Source organism: Sciurus vulgaris (genome assembly GCF_902686455.1).
Source record: "Sciurus vulgaris genome assembly, chromosome: 4".
Taxonomy (NCBI): domain Eukaryota; kingdom Metazoa; phylum Chordata; class Mammalia; order Rodentia; family Sciuridae; genus Sciurus; species Sciurus vulgaris.
Window position 1 is genome coordinate 31356196 of NC_136464.1, and position 24036 is coordinate 31380231.

The following is a 24036-nucleotide window of genomic DNA, read 5'->3' on the forward strand; positions in this document are numbered from 1 at the left end:
CTTTCAGACAGTTGGGCTTCCCACCCTCCTCCCCCAGTAGAGAAACTTTACCAAATGTGTGGCACCCAGGGTAAATTGGGAATCCAGATTTAGAGATCAGAAAGCAGGTCTTTCATAGAAAAGTGCAAAATCCTTGGACTGAGCAAGAAAGATGGCTCCTTGGTTTTAGGAGGGAAATCTACCCTAACATGTAGGACAGTGGCACTTAGTCTTCAGGCTGGGATGGGAGAAGGCAGTAAGGACTGGGTGCTAGAGTATCACCAATCTGCAGCCCCGTTCCCAGAGCATGATCCAGGTCATAGCAGGCCTGGGAAGTCAGGAGGGAAATTTAGACAGCCCAGACCCTTACCCCTCCTGGCATCAGGGTCCCCACCCACCCATAGCTCCTCCAGGACCCTGTTTAAATGCTTTCACAGGAAAAACAACGCATTGTTGTCCAAAGAAGTTTTGTTGCGAAACTGTCATTTCCTTATCTGAGCAAGTTTTCTTGCCTAAAAAATGAGGGGGCTAGACAACATGATCTCTAAAGGCTTGTCTGTTATAGTGTTATAGTGTTATATTACTGTCATAATATAAAATCATGCGTGAAATTTTACAGAATAAATGAAACATCAAGTTTCTTTGTTTTTGGTATAGCAGCTTATTACTTCATATGATCAAAAGTGTTAGATGAGGGCTGGGGCTGTAACTCAGTGGTAGAGCACTTGCCTAGCATGTGTGAGGTACTGGGTTCAATCCTCAGCACCACATAAAAATAAATGAATAAAATAAAGGTATTGTGTCCATCTATAACTAAAAAAAAATTATTTTTTAAAAAGTGTTAGATGAGGCTGTGTGCAATGGCACATGCCTATAATCCCAGTGACTCAGGAAGCAGAGGCCCTAAGAAACTTAGTAAGACCTGGCCTTAAAAAAAAAATGTAAAGCGCTAGGGATGTAGCTTGGTAGTAAAGTGCCCCAGCCCCGGGTTTCAATCCCTAGTACAAAAAAATAAAATAATATAATAAAAAATTTTAAAGGGACTGAGTACAAGTGTGTGACTTGGTGGTATAGTGCCTCTGGGTTCAATCCATAATGGAAGGAAGGAAGGGAGGAAGGGAGGAAGGGGAGAAGGAGGGAAGGAAGGGAGGGAAGGAGGGAGGGAGGAAATAGGTTTTATTTGGAGGGAAGGCAAAATCTTAGAAGTATGTGCTTTATGAAGGGTAAGAATTAGTGAGGTTATTTGGGGTAGAAGCAACTATTCACCACTAGAGGCCAGTAGGCTTTAGCAAGCACTGGCTTTTTCTTGGAATGGGTGGTAAGTCACTCTCCTCCCAGACCTAGTCCCCACCCATGATGTTCTAATAACCTGGATTGTTTGTTTTTGTTTGTTTCTTTTTCTTGTTGTTTTTATCTCAAACCTCTGTAGCTGGAAAAGAACTAGGGGAAGAGATAGAACTAAGCAGTACCTAGAGAAAATCCTGCTTCTACCATGTTTTTCTGGATTGCTGGTATACCCCCTCTTCAGACCTAGAAAAGAGTTGACTGTTTTGGTGCTAAAGACCACAGAAAGTCCTAAATATAGCTGTGGGCAGGAGGACAGCTGGGTGGGAAGGTGGAAGAGGACATTGCATTTGACCAGGACAGGGCAATAGAGTGACATCAGGCTGCTCTTGGGGTGTCTGAGCCTACAGCCCAGGCAGCAGCAAGGGGTTCCAGGCATTCCTGAATGTGTGCCCAGAGCTGGCACAGGAGAGGGCACAGAATGCAGGGTGAGGCAAGATGGGGTAAAGAGGGACTGCACGCAAAGAGCTGGGTTGGCAACTGGGCTTCCTATCTTCCCAAGGGGCAACCTGAGCTGCTTCTTCTGTAAAATGAGTTGATAACTATACCTACCCATAGAGATGTCACAAGGATCATATGAGAAAAACACCACTAATATTAGACCAGTCCTCAAAGCCCCAGGAAGCATTGCCTCCTTTTTCTGTCCTAAGGGATGCAGATTCTGGAACCTTCTCTTTCACAGGTAGATGGGAGTAGGAGAGTTGAGGTCCCACCCCAGTGGAGTGTCCAATATGTTCAGGGCTACCTGTACCCCATGGGCTTAGGTGAAAGACACTCATTTCTATGATTTTAAAGAATGGCTGATCTCATGCTTTCCTCCTCAGGCGTCCTTTCTCTAAAGCTGAGTTAATCTGCCCCTTTAGGTAAGAATACAAGCTGAGGAAGGTCTAGAGTCCACCTCCACTTTACTGAACAAAGCACCATTGAAGAGGGCCTGTAACATACAGCTTAGGACTACTGTGTGCCATCCATGCAAAACTTAAGGAAAAGCAGGAACATACACACACATACACAAAACAAAACTCAATAATCAAAATAAAGAATATTGTGATTTTTTTTTTTTTTTTTTTTTTGATGGTAGTGGTGCCAGAGATCAAACCCAGGACCTTGAGCATGCTAGAAACATGCTCCATTACAGAGCAATGCAATTTATTTTTCCTGACATTGGGGATTGAACCCAGAAGCCTTTACTACTGACACATCCAGCTCTTCCAGCTCTTTTTTTTTTTTTTTTTTTGAGACAGAGTCTAAGTTGTTGAGGCAAGACTTGGACTTGCCATCACCCTGCCTCAGTCTCCCAAGTCACTGAGATTATAGATTTGCGTCATCACGCCCAACCCAATATTTTTTAAAAAATCAAAATCAAGTCAGAAGCAGTAATGCACACCTATAATCACAGTGATTCAAGAGGCTAAGGCAGGAGGATCTCAAATTTGAGACCTCTGCAACTCAGCAAGACCCTTTCTCAAAAGAAAAAATAAAAAAGGACTGTGGATGTGACTCAGTGGTAAAGCACTCATGGGTTCAATCCCCAGTAACAGAAAAAAAAATGCAAAAAAACAAAATCTATCATAAACAGTTTTCAATACAGACTCAAAGAGAGCCCTTCCCTATTATAGCCTGAGGCAAAAGTAAACCATGTGCCCCTATGTACATGTTTGTGTGTGTGTGTGTGTGTGTGTGTGTGTGTGTGTATTTTAATGTTTTTGTTTTTCCCACAGGAGTAGATTTGGGGGAAAAATGTTTTAGTGACTTTACTTCCATTAAACCAGGAAAGTAAAATTATAATGAATTGGTTTTGCTATGCATAAAATATTTAAACCTAAAATAATGGTGTGAGTTTTTATATACCCACTTTGCAATGTATTTTTTCAAATACTTTAATGTTCTGGTGGCTAGAGGGAATCACTTTTTAGGAAAAAAAAAGAATTTCCACTTTCTGGAAGATGAAGTAAATGTACTTGTCCCGAGTTTTTCCAATAAGTACCACTAAAAATCCTGGGCATTATATAAAAACAGACATAAGACTCTGAAAGGTTCAGAGAAGGAAGACCAACCAGAGACCTCAAGCCCCAAGACAGAGCAGGTGGCAAGTCTGCTGGCCCACACGTGGAACTGAAGGCAGCAACCATGAAAGGGCAATGGACACAGACACGACAGAAGTTCCAACAAAAACCAGTTCTCTATAACCAAAAGACCAGGAAAGGGGCAGTCTAGCAAAAAGGAAAACTTGTAGGAAACTACTACTCTCTATCCCAGCCAAACATCACAGAGTAGATAAGGAGGCCTGAACTTCCAGCCCTGATCCCACTCTCAGGTGGATGGTGTCAAAGAGGTCTAGTAGAGGAGAGTCAGGACTTTCACCACTGCCACCCTTAAAGAGGCCACCCAGTACTTCCCATCTCCCACCCCTCCCCCTTGCCCACCAGACACCCAGGTGATGTCAGCAGAGGCCATGTGAGAGCCAGGGAGAATCTGTAGAAGTCTAGTGCACAACTGAGCTACATCCCCAGTCCAACAGGTATGTGTATGTGTATGTGTGTGTGTGTGTGTGTGTGTGTATAATATATTTAACTCCCAAAGAAGAAATCTACCAGCTCCAACGGTTTCAACTGGAGAATTCTACAAACTAAAGAATCAGAAAATAGAGAAGGAAGGATCACTTCCCAATCCATTTTAGGCAACTATTATTACCCGGATACCAAAACAAGAGTAAGGCTAAACAAAAAAATGAAAAAGGAAACTGCAGACCAATGACCCTCATGAATACAGACACAAAAATACTTAACAAAATATTAGCAAATGAAATTCAACAATGAATCAAAATGATTAAACACCATGACTAAGTGAGGTTTATTCCAAGGAAGCAAATCTATGCCAAATGTTTGAAAATTACTTCATATAATCCACCATATTAACAAGATAAAGAAGAAACAGTCACATGATCTTGTCAATCAGTGCAGAAAATCATTTGACAAAATTCAACACCCATTCATGATTTTATTAAAGTCTTAGAAAACTAGGAATAGAGGGCAACTTCCTCACTTGATTAAAAAAAAAAAAAAAAAGCTACAAAAACCTAGAGCTGATATTAAAATGGTAAAAGGCTGGATGCTTTCCCTTAAGATCAGGAACAAGGAAGAAATGTGTGTTCTCACATGCTGCAGGAAGTCCTCGTCAGTGCAATAAGGCAAGAAAAAGAAATAAAAGGCATACAGATCATAAAGGAAGTCATTAAGTCATCCTTATTTGTAATTGATATGAGGGTCTATGTAGAAAATCCCAAGGAATCTGTAAAACAGAATCACCTAGAACTATGAGTTCAGCAAATTCACAGGAAGTGAGGTAGAATTGCAAAAATTATGTGTCTAAATACTAACAATGAACAATTGGATAGTGAAAATTAAAAGCACAATACCATTTTAGCCAAGCACAGTGGCACATATTTGTAATGTCAGCAAATTGGGAGGATGAGGCAGAAGGATTCCAAGTTCAAGGCCAGCTTTAGCAATTTAGATCTTAAGCAACTGAGGTCCTGTCTCAACATAAAAAATAAAAAGGACTGGGGATTTAGCTCAGTAGGGAAGTACCCCTGCGTTCAATCCCCAGTACCAAAACAAATTAAAAATTAAAAATAAATTAAAAAATAAAATGTTTTTGATCACTCAAAAATATGAGCTACTTAAGTTTACATTTCTCAAAATATGTACAGAACTTCTTTCTGAAAATTACAAAATACTGAAGAAATAAATCAAAGAAGATCTGAATAAATAGAGCCACACACTGTGTTCAGGGATTGGAAGACAACATAGTGAAGGTGCCAATCATCCCCAGATTGTTATCTGGGTTTAGCCCAATTGCTATCAAAATTTCAACAAAACTTTTTTGTATATATAGACAAAATTATCCTAAAATTTATATGGAAAGACAAAGGAATTAGACTAGCTAAAACAATTTTTTTGGGGGGGAACCAAGTGGGAGGTATCAGTCTATTATAAGATTTATTTTAAGACTCGTATAGCTACAACAATCAAGTCTGAGTGGTATTGTAGAGGGATAGACAGATAGATCAATGGAAAGAATAAAGAGCCCAGAAATAGACCCATACAAATATGTCCCACTGATTTTCCACAAAGGTGCAAAAGCAATTCAATTCAATGGAGGAAAGACAGCTTTTCCAACAAATGGTGCTAGAGCTAGTAGATATCCATAGGCCAAAAAGAAAAGGAAAGGAAAGGAAACTTGACCCAAGTCTCACGTTTCAAACAAAAATGAACTCAAAATGGGTCATAAACTTGAAGAACATAAAACCATAAAACTTTTAGGAAAAAAAGGTAGGATAAAAATCTTCACAATCTAGTATGAAGCAAAGAATTCTTAGACTTGACAACAAAATCATGATTCACAAAAGAAAACCTTGACAAATTTAAAACTTTTGCTTGAAAAAAAAAACTATAAGAAGAATGAAAAGACAAGCTACAGACTGGGAAAAATTGTTTGCAAATCACATTTCCAACAAAGGACTAGTATCTAGAAGATGCAAGGAACTTTCAAAATTCAATAGTGAAAAACCCAACAATCCAATTAGAAAATGGGCAAAGGCAGATGTGGTGGTGCACATCTGTAATCCCAGGACTTCAGAGGCTGAGGCCAGAAGGTTACAAGTTTGAGGCCAGTTTGGGCAACTTAGCGAAACTCTGTTTCAAAATAAAATAAAAAGGGCTGGTGGCTCAGCTCAGTGGTAGAGTGCTTACTTAGCTGTGTAAGACCCTGGGTTCAATCCCTTGTATCACCAAAGCAAAAAACAAACAAACAAACAAACAAACAAACCAGGGTTTGAGTGAAGAGGTTATGATATAAAAACTGAAAAGATATTCTATGTCTTTAGCTACCAGTAAAGTGCAAATTTAGACCACAAGATCTTAACTACACCCCGCTAAGAATGACTAAAATAAAAAATGGCCACAATACCAAATGCTGGTAAGGATGCAGAGAAACTGGATTGCACAGACCTTCACAGTAAGGCAAACGTAAAATGAAAAAGCAACTCTAGAAAACAGTTTGGAAGTTTCTTACAAACTAAACATAAAACCATCATGTATGGCCCATGAATTGCACTGCTTTGTATTTATCCCAGAAAAAATGAAAACTGATGGTTTCACAAAAACCTGTACACAAAATGTTCATGGCAGTTTTAATTTGTTTGTTTGTTTGAGACAAGATCTCACTGTGATACCTTTGTAGGCTTCAGAATATTTTTTTGTGGAGGGGGGGACACAGGTATTGGGGATTGAACCCAGGGACACCTAACCACTGAGCTCCATCCCCAGCCTTTTTTATTTTTTACTTTGAGACAGGGTCCCACTAAGTTGCTTAGGGCCTCTCTAAATTGCTGAGGTTGGCTTTGAACTTGCAATCCTCCTGCCTCAGCCTCCCAAGCTCCTGGGATTACAGACATGTGCCACCACACCCAGCTGGTCTCAAAATCTTAACCCTCTTATTTCAACCTCCAGAGTAGCTGGGATTACAGGTGTGTGCCATTGCACCCAGCTCTCCTGACAGTTTTTAATAGCCAAAGATTTGAAACAACTCAGCCCCCTTTCAAAGGGTGAATGGTTAAACAGATTGAGGTACAGATATACCATAGAATACTACTCAGCAATAAAAAGGAATTACTATTGATACATGCAACAACCTGGGTGAATCTCCAAGAAATAATCCTGAGTGAAAAAAGTCAATTCCCCAAAGTTATATACTGTATGTTTCCATATAGTATAGTGTTGAATGCAGCCAAATAGTATAGTTTGAATCTGACAAAATTATAAAAATGATGAACATATTTGAGTCAACAGGAGTTAAGGAGGGAGTCGGGAGGGACTGAGTGGGCATGGTTGTAAGAGGGTAACATGAGGGATCCTGTGGAGATGCAAATATTCAATACCTTGACTATATCAACTTCAATATAGTATATCCTATCCCATATTGTAAAATTATTCCATAGATTTGTAAGATGTTACCATTGGGGGAAAGTAAGTAAGAGGTACATGGGATTTTTCTGTATTATTTCTTAAAACTATGTGTTGTCTCAAGATTAAAAGTTTAATATAAAATGTATATGAAAGCATATATATAGAGGCACACACTTTTCTGTTTGCCTCAGACTTCAAAATGGCTTTGATCTTGACAATCAGTCCATCTTACATTCTTCCCCTTTACTCACCCAACACAGAATTGGGGCACACAGTCTGAATGCAGAATAGATTATTGAAGACAAAATTCTCCTGGAAAATCTGAGTTCTGAACATCATTAGCCTTCAAACTTCTCCTTTGCTACTCCTAATCATTCAGATTTTCAAGATCTGGTCCCTGGAAACCGATCCACAGTTTACTCTAGGCAGTGTATCTCTTAGGATGGTCCCAGGATTACTTATGTTGTAATCACACAGGACACTTGTTTTAATTCAAATTCAAGGAATTAGGACTTTTTTTTTTTTAAGCCACCAGAGGAATTCTAATGCATATGTAAGCTTGAGAAGTAACAGGGCTCAAACTTTGTCTGCAGCCAAAATTTTCTGGGGAGGCACAAGGAGTTCTCACACTCAATATTCTCTAAAATCTCTGAAAGGGAAGGGATGGGAGTAGGGGTGGAGGGGAATGCCAGCCTGGCTCCCACCCCTTCCCCTGTTGCCTCTGGCTGGGAGCTCACCGCAGAGTTGGGTTCAATGAGGCGGTGCTGCAGCTTCTGGGCAGCTTCCCATTGTCCTGTGAGGCAGAGTCGCTCCAGTTGGCACACCTGGGCCCCCAGGACATTGGCCAGGGCACACACGCCCCCAACGGCTCCTGCCCAGAGCAAGATACAGAACATCAGCCACAGCCACTTCCAAAGAGAATCCAAAACCCTGATTCACAACCTCTTCATTCTGAGGACATAGGATCTGGATTTCTAAACCACTGTTGGCCACATCAAAAGCACCTTCTGCGAGTCCAGAGTACACGTTTCCGGAGAGAAAAGCTGTCTGCATATTCAAGATGGAATCCTGCAGGTCAAGAGCTGCTCAGCTGTCTGAAGAGTGAGGAATAGTTCAAGGATGGTTTCTTCCTTGCACCTAGCTACCATCTCCCAGAACCAGGTCACAATGCCAGATGACAGCCCCCAATTCATCTGTCCTGGAAGGATTGGAGTGGATGGGCACCTGTGCTCTTCTGAAATCTTATTCCCAGTAAATTCACACTGGGACAGTGGTGGGATGGAGTGGAGGAGTGGAAGGACCTTGGGCACAGGGTCAGGAGACCACACATTTCCTCCCACTGGCTGCATGATTTTGGACAAGTCACAGAATCTCTCTAATCCTCTGAGCAAGGAAAATGGGTTGGCTGTGATCTCTGAAAGTTCTGCCACCTCTGCCAGCCTCTGAGCATGATTCTGAGCCTAGTTAAAAATGACACTAAGCTGCCGTGTACGGTGGCACATGTTTACAATCCCAGCAGTTAAGAAGGCTGAGGTAGGAGAATCACGAGTTCAAAGCCAGCCTCAGCAACTTAGCAAGATGCTAAGCAACTCAGTGAGACCCTGTCTCTAAATAAAATATAAAATAGGACTGGGGATATGGCTCCATGGTCAAGTTCAATCCCTGGTACCCAGAAAAAAAAAAGAAAAAGAAAAAGAAAAAAAGACACTAAGCATGGTGGCCTCAAGAGGAAAGAGCAGAGACAATTTAGAATGAGCTAATAGCTATAATTTATAGAATACCTACTGTGGGACGCTGTTCATATTTAGCAGAATCAGACTAGGTTGAGCCACGTGACGCAGAGGCCTGGCTTCTAGCAACCCCCGGGAAATATGTGGTGTTGCATGTGAGTGGTTCCCTGTCTCCTTCTGGAATTTTCCCCCTAAGAGGATGGCTCCCCTAACTCTACCCTATCCTGTCCATCACAGAAGAAGCTCCTCCTGGTTCTGGCCCCCTTTTACCTGCATATTATAAATAAAGGAGAGTTGGGCGACTTGGTTGTTGTAAGAGGCCAGAGCTGGTATGGAGGGACCTGTCACACCCTGTCTCTCATAAAAACAGTATTGACTCTTGTGTGTTCTTTGAGTAGATAAGTTTTTTGGCTAATAGAAAAACCGCCAACATCCTCCTCTGGCAGTTAACCCTTTCCTCCTCCACGTGGGACGTGGCAGAGGACCCTGACACCTACTATGTGCCACACACTTTAGCAGATTGTGGGGTGGATGCTCTCATGTCCTTTTGCTTTGTAGAGCAGAAACTCAGGCCCAGGCCCTTGTTGACGAGTAAATGGCAGAGTTGAGAGTTTAGCTTGGCTATCCCCACCTCCAGAGCCTGTGCCCTTTCCCATTCATTCCACTCTCAGGAAGGAGGAGGAAATGGGTTCCCCCTCCTTCCCCTGCACTGTAAGGGGGGATGTGCCAGGACCTAGACAACAAGCCAAAGTCTGCAGAGATCATAGGGAATAGAAACCAGTGTTGTCCCTTGCAGTTCTGGAAAAGTTGCTCAAAGCTGAAGGGAAAAGATGCTGCTCTTCTCTTCCCTTCTTTCCATGGTTGAGGCCCCACCTGAACCAAAGAACCCTGATCCAAAATAGACAAGAGTTGTTGATCTACATGACATTCCTAGGATCCTGGACTGGGACAGAACCTGCTCAGGCAGGCACAGTGGCGCATGCCTGTAATCCCAGTGGTTTGGGAGGCTGAAGCAGGAGGATCACAAGTTCAGGAGGATCAAAGCCAGCCTCAGCAAATTAGTGAAGCCCTGTCTCAGAATAAAACATAAAAACGGCAGGGAATGTGGCTCAGTGGTTGAGAACCCCTAGGTTCAATTCCTGGTACCAAAAAAAAAAAAAGGATCTGCTCAAGCAGCTGAAGATCCCTGGCCCAACCCTGCAGGTTTGATAGTTCACCTGGTCTGGGTTAAAGCAAAGAGGAAAATGGACTTCTGTCGTAGAGGAGAAGCCCCAAGATCTTGCCTTCAGAGAATGATTAGCAAGATGAGATTAAAGGAGCTAAATTTGTCATCCAAGCATAGGACTTAGAAGAAACTGCAGGCCTGGGATTGCATATGGCCACCCTTCCACCCAAAAAAGTCACTCTCAAGCATCCAGGATTCAGACAAGTCAGAAGGGTGGCCAAGTTACTGACAAACTACCCAGTCTTGGCACTCCCAATTTCCCTGCTTGAGTATCTTGGTCACCCACGACAGTTTGAGAGCAGCAGGCGGCCTACCTAAGGCATAGCTGGCCATCAGGAAGCCAGCTGATCCAGCCAACACCTGGAAATCCTGCTTGCTGGTCTTGTGAACAATCAGTCCAATCCTGGTCACCTGCAATAGCAAACATGGTATGAGAGCTGGGCCCCAGGCCTCAGCCTCCTGTCTAGATGAACTGGGCAGATGTTGCAGAATGACAGTCCAGTTCTATGAGAGATGCCTTTAGGTTCAGACAAAGCCCCAGAGAGCACATGCAACAGAGAAGCCAAACAGGAGCCCAGAAATAGCACAGATCTCAGAGCTTCCCGAAGTTGGTAGCTGAAATGCTAGGGCCCAGACCAAGAGGAGGGTGCCCAGCAGGAGCTGCTGCCACTCACATCACCACCACTGTCCTTCATGCCCACAATATTCGGGTGCTGGGAAAGCGTGACCACTGCATCCACAGGCAGGTCCAGCCCTGTGTTGGCTGGGACACTGTACAGCACCACAGGGATTGGAGAGAGGTCAGCAACCTGAGGGGTGCAGAGAAAAATGGGGAGAGGGCAGTCAGCCCACGTCCTGGAACTGGAGTCTTTCCTCCAAGTTCCTGGTCCGCATGACTGCAGGGCTGCCTGGACAGGCCTACCCTAACACTAAGTCATCTGTGCTGCAAACCTTGACTGTAAGTAGCAATGACTGCAAGTATCTGCGGAGTGCTTTCTCTATGTCAGGCTCAGCTCGAAGCCCTTTATGATCTGATCTCCATCCTCAACAACCCAGAAAATAGATGTCTTTATTCCTCTCATTTCAGAGAGGAGGAAATAATGACACGGAGTGGTTAACTGGTCACCCAATGTCACACAGCTTGTACATGGTGACATTCCACCCATGTCCCGTAGCTGCCATTCACATGAAGTAGGGGCATGACTCCACTCCCAGCTTCTCTCCTCTCCTTTTCCAAGAGGAGCCTCTGCCTCAGCTGGCCTCCTTTTGGTCTCAAGCCTCTAGGTGGTGCCCACCTTGGTATAGTGGTGAATGAGGGCAGCGCTGGTCATGCGGCCACGAAAGTAGCAAGGGGTCACCACCATGGCAGCATCGGCCCCGACCTGTGCCATGCTGACAGTCATCTCCACTGTGGCTTGAGTGGCTGCAAGGAAAGAGGACGGGGAAGGCCTGGGTCAACACACTGGGCCAAGCAAAGGGGGCCTCAGCATGGCCCAGCAGAGGCAGCACAAGAAGACAGAACCTGACCCCGGAGCCAAGGAGTCTGAACCCCACAGCCCAGCCACCCCGGGGCCCAGGGTATTCTGGCCTCACACTCGCAGCCGGAGCCTGCTAGCAGGAGCTTGTCCTTGGGTATGACCTGGCGCACGCGGCTCACCACCTCCAGGCGCTCTCTGCTGGTCAGGAAGGGGAACTCGCCCGTGGAGCCCTGGACCACAAAGCCTGCAACAGAGGCCCCATCACAGTGACTGGCACCTTCCCATCTTCTTAGGAATGACCAGGACAGGTGTTCAACACTCAGCAGACTCTACCTCCCCAGCACCACAGCTCTTCACACCTTTCCTTCCCGTCCTTGTCCTGATGCTGAGGATGTTCACCAGGTGCATGGTGGTGTTCCCACTCCCTTTAGTTTTCTTTGGTTTAGTGAAAAGTTTTAGCCACATTAAAGAGAATAGTCAGTAATAGAGGCCACACCCATGTACCCAGCACCCACGACAACCCTGATCTTCCTCTTCCTCATCAGTCTGTCCCAACTTAGGTGTTTATTTTCCTCTTTCGTATCTTTATACACCGGCAGCACATGTATGGACCTGAGCACAAGATAATATGGTTTTTGCAATTTTAAACAAGGTAGAAGTGGAACCCAGCTCGTCTGACCTTCTGCTGTTGACTGTGTTCGTTTAACATTGTGTTTTTTGTTTGTTTTTTGGGTACACAGAATTGAACTCAGGGGCACTCGACTACTGAGTCACATCCCCAGTCCTATTTTGTATTTTATTTAGAGACAGGGTTTCACCGAGTTGCTTAGTGCCTCGCTAATTTGCTGAGGCTGACTTTGAACTTGCAATCCTCCTGCCTCAGCCTCCCAAGCCGCTGGAATTACAGGCATGTGCCACGCACCCAGCTACTAACATTGTTTTGAGCTTTGTCCACAGCAGCACCCATAGCTCTGATTCATTCATTTTAATTGCCATAGAGGGTTCGTTTGTATGGTTAGACCACAATTTATTTCTCATTCTTTTATTGAGGAGGTTTAGAATGCTTCATTCTTTTTGTCAATGCAAAAGTGTCTTCACACTTCTGGGTTCATCAGAGACACCCCAGCAGCCTCAGGAGCAGTCCATTAGTGTTCATTCAAGCCAACTCTTGGTATTGTCCAACTGATTTTGGCCAATTTTTTGGGTGAAAAGTGCTATCTTATTATTTTATTTTGCATTTTCCTGTCTTATCAGTCAGTTATTTGAAGATTTCTGATATACACCAGGTACAGCTGTCAACATTATATTTCTATGAGAGACCAGCTGAATCGATTGATGTTCTTCAGCTAAACCTGAAAGGGATGTTAGAATTATTTCCTCTCAAGTTTTTCCTTTCAGCTCTTCTTTTCCTCCTTTATTTTGCCTCTCCACTCTATTCCATTTTTTAAAAAAACCACTAAAGTAGCTACAAACACAGCATACGATCCAATAGGATTATTAATAAATAGAACAATATTTGGAAGAATGAAAAGAAAGCTGGCAACAGTACTGGCATAGAAAATCCCTGCCATACAGTTGTGAGAGATGAGCCATAAATGTGATGTGGAGCTTCCCGACAGTCAAAGCTAAAAGGGAAACATTTGTCAGCTAACAGATATGTAGAACCCAAAACATAAAAGCAGCTGCCTGGAGAAACACAGAGTTTCCTGGCACTGAGACCAAGAGAAATTGTTCCTGTGACTCATCCTGAAGAGGACACAGTGTGATGTAGACTCAACTTTATACCACAAACCTTTTTTCATGCTGTTCTTGACACTCTTAGACTCTACTGCGTGGGTTAACAGGACAGCTCTCACTCGATAATCAGCATTTCTTTTATTTTATTTTGAGTTTTTGCCTTGGTAACATTGCAAGAAACATTTCAAGGCAAATAACTTTTAACTTCTGTTGGATCGCCTCCTGAGGATTCATTACTATGTGTCCAGCTGGGAGCCAAAGAGAACCTCCTTGTATCTTGCTACATAAGGAGGCCCAGTGCTGTCCCTTTGGGTTGGACCCCTGTGCAAAAGCTGCTAGCCCTGGATGGGGGCTCCAATCTGGCTATGATTGGACCAGCACCCTTGACTAAGAATCTAGAGCACAAGCTCTCACCACTTCCCTTATAGGAATGCCAAAGCCATCTGTCACCCTGGGCTAGGGCAGGCTTGTGCTGTGGTCTACGATCTAGCCACAGTCACTTCCAAGTCACCCTTCATCCAGTGGTCAGTTCCAAAGGCCCCTGAGCCCCATGTGTGGAGTTGGCCTCAAGGCAGGACAGCAGGGTCTAGCACCAGGAGGCAGCAGCAGGCGCGGTGCTCAAGGATCTCATGGACTGGCCCTCTCTCCTTTCTCTGGAAGGGAGCATCCCAACCAGGCCTGATTCCCAGGAAGAAATGCAGGCTGGGGAAGGGGTTGTGGTTCAGTGGGAGGGACTCTGTTTAGTGAACAAGTCATATCACATCTCTATTTCCTTTTCTAGGAAATGACAACTCATTTCAATTCTAACTTATTGGGCTGTTTGAAAGTCTCAGATAGAAAAATGATATTCAGAAAAGACTTTGAAATCCATAAACAGGTGCCTCCCTCATCCTCCACCTGGCTGGATGTCCACTGCAGGCCATGTGTAGAGAGGGGCCAAACAAGAGGACAAGGCAGGAATCCCAGTGGATCAGGGAGTGAGGAAAGTGGGTGATGGAGAAGCTGGGAGGCAGGACAGTAGAGTGGTCATGGGCATAAGCTCTGAACTCAGAAAAGCTAGGACAATTCTCAGTGTGGCTCACAGTTATGAGATCTGGAGAAAATGGCTCAACCAAACCTCAGTTTTCTGGACTGAAAAATAGGGATGATACTAGGTCTTTTCTCAAAGAGTCATTTTGATTAAATAAGATGATATTTGTAAAGTACTTAGAATAGAACCTTCTCAATTGTTAGCTGTCATTCATGTCAAGTCAGGGGAAAGTACTTTAGCCATAGAGAGGTGGCTGGTGCTAAAGGGAAGGCTGTGCTCAAGGTCCCCTCAACTGCCCACCGTCCACCAGCTGTAAGGTGAGCCACTCTCAGTTTGGAAGCTACTCTCCCTTGCTCCCATGATAATGCTGGCTGCTCTGGAGAGCTGGGGTGGCCTGAGAAGGGCAGTGGGTGTTGAAGCTGGGAACGCATAAGCAACATGGTAATTGTTGTGACCAAAAAGGAATCACAATCTTTCTCACAGAATGAATGTCCCCTGGGCACTGTCAAGCACTCTAGGTTCATCATCTTCCTCCTCCAGGAAGTCTTCCTGGGACCCCTCCACTTGACCGCTCTCCTGAGCTTCTACTAGCTGCTCCTTGTACTTCCCTAATGCCTACACACATATGCAGAGGTCCTCAGAACCCTTAAATGCCCCATCCCACCCCCACATGCAGAACCAGGCAAAATTTCTCAATCTGGTCTCTCCTATAAAATGAGAACTTAGACCAGATGGTCTCCAAAGTCCTCCCTGGCTCTAAGTTTCACAGTCACTTTTTTGGCTTCTTCCCCTGCCCTTTGCCTATCTCTTAATGCTTCCGTTCCATCAAAACTGACTTCCAATAGCCAGATGTGGTGGCACATACTATAATCCCAGAGACTCAGGAGGAGCACAAATTTGAGGCCAGTCTTGGCAATTCAGTGAGACCCCGACTTGAAATAAGAAATAAAAAGGACTGGGGATGTAGCTCAGTAGTAAAGCACCCCTGGGTTCAACCTCCAGTATCAAAACAATGAAAACCTGACCGACAGGGCTCATTGGTAAAGTGCCGGCCTACATGCAGGCCTTGGGTTCAAGTTCCTGCACTATAAAAAGCCAAGACAGGGCTGGGGAGATAGCTCAGCTGGTAGAGTGCTTGCCTCCCAAGCACAAACCCAATACTAGAAGGAGGCTATCAAGGTCTCCCAGCTCACTGCCCTCTCCCTCTCCCACCCCTGCCCATTTGCTCATGCCCTTCCCTTCCACCTGGATACCGGCGGAAGCCTCTCAAGTGCTGGAGAGTCACTAAGCCTTTGCTCACTCCCCTCCACTCTATGCTCCGCAGTATTTTGCTCTTGCCTAGCTAGCCCTTGTCTTTGTCTGGATTCAACAAGGTCAAGGACAGTGCCCCTCTCATTTTGGCCTCCTCCAAGACAAGCACAGTGCCTGCTGAGGAGGCGTATGTTGATGATTTGTGTGTAAAAAAAAGAAAAATTGTTCCAGACCTAGCCTGAGGCAGAACTTTTTTGCATACTATAGTTCATAACCTCTCTCTGGGAAGAAATATCATTCCTGATAAAACACTTAAGCAATTTCCCGAAGAACTTCAATGGAATTTAGCCTTAATCTGGGAAACCAGCCACACTCCCAACTGACTGAGGCCAGAGTCTGGTGGCTGTCAACTGCTCTTTGTTTTTAGTCTCAGAGTGGTCTAGTAAGAATGTCCCCACCATGAGTATATACTCGAGTTGGTGCCTAGAGGGCGTTTTATTTGTAACACAACTATAATAAAACATTTTGACATGTACTCAAATTGTCTGAAAACATTTTAGCTTTAAATTTTGAACTGTTTTTAGATCTACAGAAAAGTTCCAGAACAATATGGGGAGTTTCTTAGCATCCTTCATCCTGCCTCTATCAATAACATCACCCACCTAGGGATCAGAACCACACAATTGTCATGGGCATGCCACCATTAACTGGTGACTTAATTATGCCAATTTGAAGCTTGTTTTTTAAGTTAAGATTCCAAAATTATAATTAGCTAATCTGAACTTTGATATAATAAGCTTTTAATAAAGGATTTAATGTCTCACCAATCCATGTATGCATTTCTTTTTCCGGGAGTGGGAATTATATACAGGGGTGCTCTATCACTGAGCTATATATTCCCAGTCCTTATTTTTTATTTTGAGACAGGTTCTCACTAAGTAAGTAGCCCAGGCTAACTTGAAATTGGGATCTTCCTGCCTCAGCCTCCCAAATCACTGGGATTACAGGAATGTGTCATGGTGCCCAACTGTGTGTGCACATTTTATTTCATACTGGGGACTAAACTCAGGGTGCTTTACCTCTGAGCTCCATTCCCAGCCCTCCCCCTTTTCACCCCCCGTTTTTTTTTTTTTTTTTTTTTTTTTTTTTTTTTTTTTTTTGGTGCTGCGGATCAAACTCAGGGCCTCATGCATACTAGGCAAGCACTCTACCACTGAGCCACATCCCCAGCCTACCACCCCCTTTTTGAGACAGAGTCTTGCTAAGTTGCTGAAGGCTTCACTAAATTGCTGAGATTGGCCTTGAATCTTCGATCCTCCAGCCTTAGTCCCCCAAGTTATTGGAATTACAGGTGTGCATCACTGTGTCCAGCTGTGTGAATGCATTTTAATAATCACTTTCAGATGTCAAACCTCATCACTCTGTTGCTTTTTGTTTAATGTAGCAACCACCAACATTTGCCAGTGTGATTTGACCCCATTTTTTCCAATTAAAAATTTTCTTAGAAAATATTTTAAGCATATAAAAATTTGTATATTGTCACTTATTAGATATGTTCAAAAAATTCAAATACTCCCAACTGTGCTCTATAAAATCAGTTGACAACATTTAGGGTATTTGTAGATTTATCCATCCTTTTCAGAGATTCTGGGCCCCTGAAGTATAAGGTCCATAGATTGGGAACTCCTGGTAAATTCATAATTGATCAAAATGGTAAGAAATTTCTGTCGGAGTCATGTGGAGTTAGTGCCTTGTAGTTGACTCCTCTCAAGATCTACAGGGGAGGTACCTGCCTTCCCTTTAACTGCTTGATTGTGGGTGGGAGAAATCACCCCAGGGAGAGGAGAAAGAGTCCCAGGTATGTAGGTAGGCGGAGGACGTGTGCCAAAGAGGTCAGGAATAGGCATGAGAGGCAGCATCCTGTTGGTTGATGGGAAGCAGCATGGGCAGGGATTAAGGGACTCCACAGGCTGGAGTCTAAGCTGGATCTAATCCAGCAACATCTCTTACCATGTCCTCTCAGGCAAGTTATGTCTCTAAACTTCAGATGCTTTTTTTGTAAAATAAAATATCTTCCTCTTGGAGCTGTGACTTGACCCTTAACACGGGGCAAAAACATATACTTAAAGAAAAAAAACTGAAAAAAAAAAAAAAAAAAAAAAGAGGAAGCTGCTAGTAGCAGTAGTAATACTGGTAACAGCAGCAGTAGCCAGTCCCAGCCCCAGCAGCCAGTCCCAGCCCCAGCAATGGTGACATAAGATAGTAATAACAGCTCAGTGACAATGGACACAAGTGGTGGGGAGGTTCTAATATAGATCCCTAGGGGGGCCTGGAAACAGGTGGGGCAGGGAGAGAGGACTGCAGCATGGATGCTTCAGGCCTGAGATGGCCCCAAGAGCCCAGAGCAAGTCCCACCTTGCTTGCCCATACGCCTCTGAAAACCCATTCCTCATCCCCTCCCCCGCAATACCAGGCTGCTTCCTCCTTCCCTGGCAGCAGCAGGCTGATGAGTTTGAGGCCCCTGAAGGTATCTCATCCCCTGAGGTGGGGGAAGTTGCTAATGGAATCTCATATCAGGTCCAGTAAAAGGCCCCAGCTAGGCCATGCATGATTGCTGGAGAAGGTGCCCTCTCCCTCCATCCGTCCCTGCCCAGACCTCAGGCAGCCACAGAGCCCCTAGACTCAGAATGAGGGTATACAAGGCTTTATTGGCTCCATTCCAGGCGTTTGGCATCAGTGTGGGGCTCTTGGCTGCTCCTGAGATCTGCCTCCTCGGTCTTCTCTCTGTGGGTCTTCAGGGGCCTCAGGGTCTGTTGTGGCTTGGCTGCCTTGCTTTCTCCCAGCTCTTCCTCCATCAGAGGCCACCCTCTTTGGCAGACTCCAATCATGATCCCTGTGGGGGGCCTGAGGGAGAAGGGATTTGGGCAGCAGCATCTCACCCTGGACCCCAGAGAATTCCCAAAAGGAGGGAAAACAGGCCTGTGTATGTGGGCCAGCCCTGCTGGGGGAAGGGGTACATGGTTAGGTAGCTTCAAGAGTCATAGATTTGGTTGCTGCGACTGGGCATGCTATGGCTCTGGTGGCTTGGGTGACCTGGATGGCACAGGTGACTTGAGTGACCTGGATGGTTCTGGTGGTTTGGGTGACCTGGACTGCTCTGGTGACTTGGATGACCTGGATAGTTCTGGTGGCTTGGGTGACCTGGAAGACCTTGGTGACTTGAGAGGCCTGGATGGTTCTGGTGGCTTGGGTGACCTGGAAGACCTTGGTGATTTGACTGGCCTGGCTGACCCTGCTGGTTCGAGTAAGCTAGATGACTCTGTTGGCTTTTGTGGCCATGGTGACTGTGGCCACGGAAAGTGTGTGTGTGGTTGGCACCAGCTATGGTGTTTTCCCGATGGGCGAGGAAATTCACTTTCAGCTTCATCTCCACCTCCTCGAGGGCCTTCAGCTCCTCTGGGGTGACGTCCTTGGATTCCAGGTGGCCTGAGTGCTGGTAAGCTGTGGCTCTCTGCAACATGGAGTTAGCCAGGTGCTGCCCCTTGGTATCAATCTCCTTGGTACAAGCAGCCACGGCAGCCCATATGGCCTCATCTGTGGATGAGGATTTTCCAGATTCTTTGTGGGTCTCTTTGATCACTGAGGACCCAGACATTTTCTGCTTGCTGGTGAAGGACTCCCGGTGCATAGCCGTGCCCTCCTCTCCTTGCTTGGTGGTAATGGTCTCCACTCGAATAGTGGTGTTAGCCTCTCCATTCCCACTCCCAGGCTGGGGGGCATTGTTGTTGACTCTGACACAGTTGTTGGGGACCAGCTTCTCATCAGAAAGACGGCTAAAGTGAGATTTGATCCAGCTGCCTTTTGCTTTGTGGGATTCTGGTGATTCATCTTGTGCAGACTCAGTGGTTGTTTTCCTTCTCCTCTTCCTCTGAGCCCACAGCATGAGGCCTCCGCCTCCAAGCAAGAGGATAGTTCCCAGCACCACCTTGCATGATGGTTGCTGGATGAACTCCAAGAAGGTCTCCAGGACCCTACTCCAGGCAGCAGAGCTAAGAGCACACGGGGAGTGGGGGAGCCCAGGTGGTGCGGCTCATGCTTGAAAGAGCAGGCTCCCCAAGGGCGTCTGGCAGGCAGGCTCCTGCACCCTCCCTAGGATGCCCCCTGCCACCTCAGCAATAAACCCCATTGTGAGGAAGGCAGCTGGGGGCGGGGTGGGGGGAGGTCACCACATCCCTCACATCTAGCCTGGTAGGCATTGTTTAAGGCCTGGGTTCTGTCTCCTGCCCTGGCAGGTGTCAACGTCAGTGGAAGGGCAACTTTTCCAATGTAACCCATTGTACCACTCAGTCCTTCTTATTTTCCAATCTTTGGTTTCTCTCCCTACCCAGTTGTTGGCCCCCAGAGGGCAGAGGATGCTCAGTCAAAGTGGTCATGGTAGAAGGAACCTCTTGGCTAGACCAGTATTCTGTTTGGGCCCACTGAGATTGGTGTCTGCCTCTATGCAGGACTCATCTGTGCAGCCAGCTCAGCACATTCCCTTCCTGCTTGCAGCTCCACTAATGGCAGAGTCCAGAAGATAAAAGGCCCAGGAAGGAGCTCATTCTGGAACAAAATGAGGTCACAATTGGGGGAGACAAACAGTGGATTGAGAAGGCAGAGCAGACCGGATAGGAGACTTCATTGGGTCCCAGATTCCTGGGGTGGTGGGATGCCTTAGTGATACACAGTAAAACTCAGAATTTGGCCTCTGGCAAATAGGTGTGGTTCAGGTTGTGAGCAGTTGTCCATCTGTCTAGGCTTTTCCATAATTGCCTGTGCAATCCTGAATAATTCCCATGGCCTATCAGGGTAGAAACAGGACTGGGTCACTCTATGCCCCTGACCCACCCAAAGGCATCTAGCACATTTATAAAATGAAGAAATGCCAAAACAGGCTTGTAAAAGTTGTGACATTTTAAACAAAATATTTCCTTTAACAGTAATTATATATATATATAATATATATAATAATCTTTCTTGTGAAAAATTATATATAGTCTTTCACAAGAAACCATGGTCCACTGTACATATGGAAAAAATAAGATACAAGCTTAAAGTTTTATGGGAACATCATCTCCCCAGTTTTGCTGGAGTATCTGTGATTATTCACTAAACTTCATTTGGAAATAACAATTCAAAGTCCATCTTCAAAGTTGTTTACTGTGAGTTCAGGGCCAATGGTCCTTCTGAACAATCCCTCCCTCCAGTCTCTGGTTAGAACTTTTATTTCAAAAGAAAACTCTTTAGTCAAATTTTCAGTACAAATAAGCATTGCTAAAAAAATAAATAAATAAAGATGGGAAAGAAAAAAAAAAAGAGCTACCTAGTTTCAGACAGTACCTCCCAGAAGAATCTTTAACTGGTGTTCATGATGTATCCAGGGCAGGCTTCCACCTTCTCTTTAGAGGGCTTTGTTGGAGAAGCTTTACAGTGTGACATGTGATGTCTGCCTCTTCTGTCCCTGAGTATTGAACTGCAAAGTCTATTCCAGAACAGGGCAAGGGAAACTGACTTCAGGACTTACATGGTTGGACTGCGGCCTAGGAGCAGTGACAGTACCCTTTAGCTCTGTGTTCCCTGTTCCATTGTTCCATGTGAAAGTCTTCAGGAGGACTATGTTGAAATCTGTGGCTAGGAGTCTGAAGCTCAGCTCCCTGTTCTATAACAAGGAAGCTGGATTGGAGAAATTAAGTGATTTCTCAAGTCTCTGTAATGGCCAGGGCACGAGTCCAGCCCAAGGCTTCTACCTCCAGACCCTGGACTCTCTCCCTCAGGCCGTCTCCCTGGAATGTGACTGAGAGGGATCAGACAGGAGCAGAAGCCTGAGTGCCGTACCCACCAAAGCCTGCTCCAGGGCACCCCATTCCCCCTGTGAGGATGGGTGGATAGATGGAAGGGAGGGTCCAGAGAAAAGTATGAGGATTCTCACAGTCTGTGGATTCTCTGGGTGGCAGGCAGACACCAGATGTAAAATTCACCCTCCCAGTCTTGAACCTGAAGCTGAAGCACAGCCATCTGTAAGAGGCTGAGGAACTTCTTGCTTTGCTTCAAGGGAATCGGATTCAGCCCAACTTTCAGGCCTCTGTGAACAAGCCCCTGCACATATTTACTCAGTTGGTATCCCTGCTCAATGTGGGCACCCACAAGGCACTTGTCCCCTGGGGAAGGGTCATATCACCTCAGCACTTAGCAATGAATGGGATCTCAACTGGGCCACTGGTCACTGACACAAAGCAACTTTGCCAATTACACTGTTATTTTATAATTATCACCATAGAGATCAATACCTTCTCATGTCTAGCACCCTACAATTTACAATATGCTTTCATTTGTATTCTCTCAGATTTCTCTCCCAACCATCCCATGATATGGGCATTCTTACTTCCCTGTATCAGATGGAGAAACTGAGGTTTAGAGAGATTATTCCACAGTAAGTCGGTGGCAGGGCTGTAATTGGAAACCAGAGTCCTTGGTCTTAACTGTTACCCTGCACCCCATTTCTTCTGGTACTGGGGATTAAACCCAGGGGTGTTCTACCACTGAGCTATATTCCTGGCCCTTTTTATTTTTTGAGGCAGGGTCTCACTAAGTGGCCCAGTAGGCCTTGAACTTGTGATCCTCCTACCTCAGGCTCCCAAGTTGCTGGTATTACAGTCATGCGGAATTATGCCTGGCTAGAGTCACACCATTCCCAAAGTTGGTGCCCACCAGATGTCATTTGTTGAGATAGTCTGGTCTAGTGACTTGGAAGGGGTTATAGATAGGGTGAGTAGAAAGAAATGGAGCATGGGCCTTGTTAGAGACAATTCAAATCTCAGCCTAGCTAAATCAGCGGAGTGATCTTGGGCAGTGACCATGTCTCTGAGCCCCAGGTTCCCATGTGTGACACAGTGCTATTAAGAGCACTACCCAGGGATTACCCTGGGTGATGGATGGGTAGCAGGTCAGGGCAGCCAGGTTTTGCTATTTTGTTCTACTTCCATTTATTGCACTGTAGCTGTGTGGCATGTCGAATGTCACAAATATGATCCAGTCCTTGATCTCAGAGAAGAGACCTATATAAAGGGGGAGATAAGTCTGAGGCGCCGGCACAGCCAGCGCTAACTCTGCCAAGAGAGGCTTTGCCCAGAAGAGGATGTGCAAACAAAGCTTTGAGGAGAATGAGACCTGGCTGTGCTGCCACATGACCTTCTTCACATCAGCACACAGGGCCTGGCTGACAAGGACGTTCACACCTGTCATCCAGTGTAATCCCCACAAAAGTCCTGGGAGCTACCAAGGCACTTCAGCCCTTTTCAGTGCCTCTGTACAGAGGCAGGCGAGACTCAGTCCAAGGCGCCAGAGCCTGTCCACCCTCCCTGTCTCTGGTTCCCCACTCCCACAGTGGGCAGGCCTGCTTACCTCGGAAGGGGATGGTGCCCATTTTGTACAGATTCTCCTCCAGTTTCCCATAGTCCACCTCTGCGGTGGCAGTGAAGGGGGTCGTCACAGGGGGGTAGACACCTGCAATGTCCACCTTCCTCCCCTCCCCTGAGGCCCAGCCCTTCACATTCCTAGACAGGCCCCTGCTCAGCCCCTGTTGCACAGAGGCCCAGATTCGAGGGCCCAGCATCTCCATAAGAGGCCTGGGGCCCAGCTGGTCTATGGCCCTGAGTGAGGCTGAGTTTGGACTCCTTTTTACCTGCTATTAATGATTAACAGGTCTAGTTAAAAATTTGCGGCCCCTCCCAACTTGTGGGCACTAAGGCAAGCCTGATGGTCTTGCCTGAGGGTAAGGGGCAAGGCCCAGAATCTTCAAAGAGCCTTTATCCTGCTGGGGGAGCAGTTGGAGAAATGTCATGTCCCTCTGACTGCCTGAGGTCCCAACACTAAAGGGACGTCTCTAGCCTGTGCTGGGTCCTCCTCCAAATTCCCAGCCCCCAACGCCTGGAGTGCTGCCAGTTCCAGGCAGTTCTGAGGCTAGTGGAGCTGATTGGCTGAGCTGGCCAGGCCCTGCCCTGCCAGGAGGGAGGTGCTAACACACTGAGTGAGAACCTTCTTGTAACAAGCAGCCTCACTACCCTGCCAGGCTCCTCCTGCCAAGGAGGCCACGTGTCAGGCCTGTGCTGGCCATACACAGCTCCATAGGACAGAAGTCACCAGGAAGGAGCCAGGATGAGCATATCAAAAAGCTGACCTGTGCAGGGCCAAGCCTGACTCCCAGGGTAGAAAAACGGGGTGACAGGAAAGAAGCACAGAGAAACCACAGTACACA

At 45.7% G+C, this 24036-nt stretch overlaps 2 protein-coding genes across 5 annotated transcripts in view; both read right to left on the bottom strand.

Moving 5' to 3' along the window:
* HOGA1 (4-hydroxy-2-oxoglutarate aldolase 1) overlaps positions 1–23643 on the bottom strand; it is a 27078-nt gene extending 3435 nt beyond the window's left edge. Inside the window, exons 1-6 of one of the 4 annotated variants that reach the window (XM_079136650.1) lie at positions 23184–23623; positions 11841–11969; positions 11543–11670; positions 10922–11056; positions 10562–10658; positions 8030–8163 (exon numbers count right to left, since the gene is read on the bottom strand). In XM_079136650.1, the coding sequence (XP_078992776.1) occupies positions 8030–8163; positions 10562–10658; positions 10922–11056; positions 11543–11670; positions 11841–11969; positions 23184–23400 (840 nt within the window). In that variant the 5' untranslated portion in view covers positions 23401–23623. Of the gene's footprint in view, positions 1–8029; positions 8164–10561; positions 10659–10921; positions 11057–11542; positions 11671–11840; positions 11970–23183 lie in introns of all 4 variants that reach the window. The other 3 variants (XM_079136652.1, XM_079136651.1, XM_079136653.1) reach the window with 3 other exon arrangements.
* Positions 18654–20732, bottom strand: LOC306659237 (uncharacterized protein C10orf62). Its single transcript, XM_079136654.1, has one exon. It carries the CDS (start codon positions 19684–19686, stop codon positions 18775–18777), a length of 912 nt encoding a protein of 303 aa, XP_078992780.1. The 5' UTR covers positions 19687–20732; the 3' UTR covers positions 18654–18774.
* Positions 23644–24036: the final 393 nt, after the last annotated feature.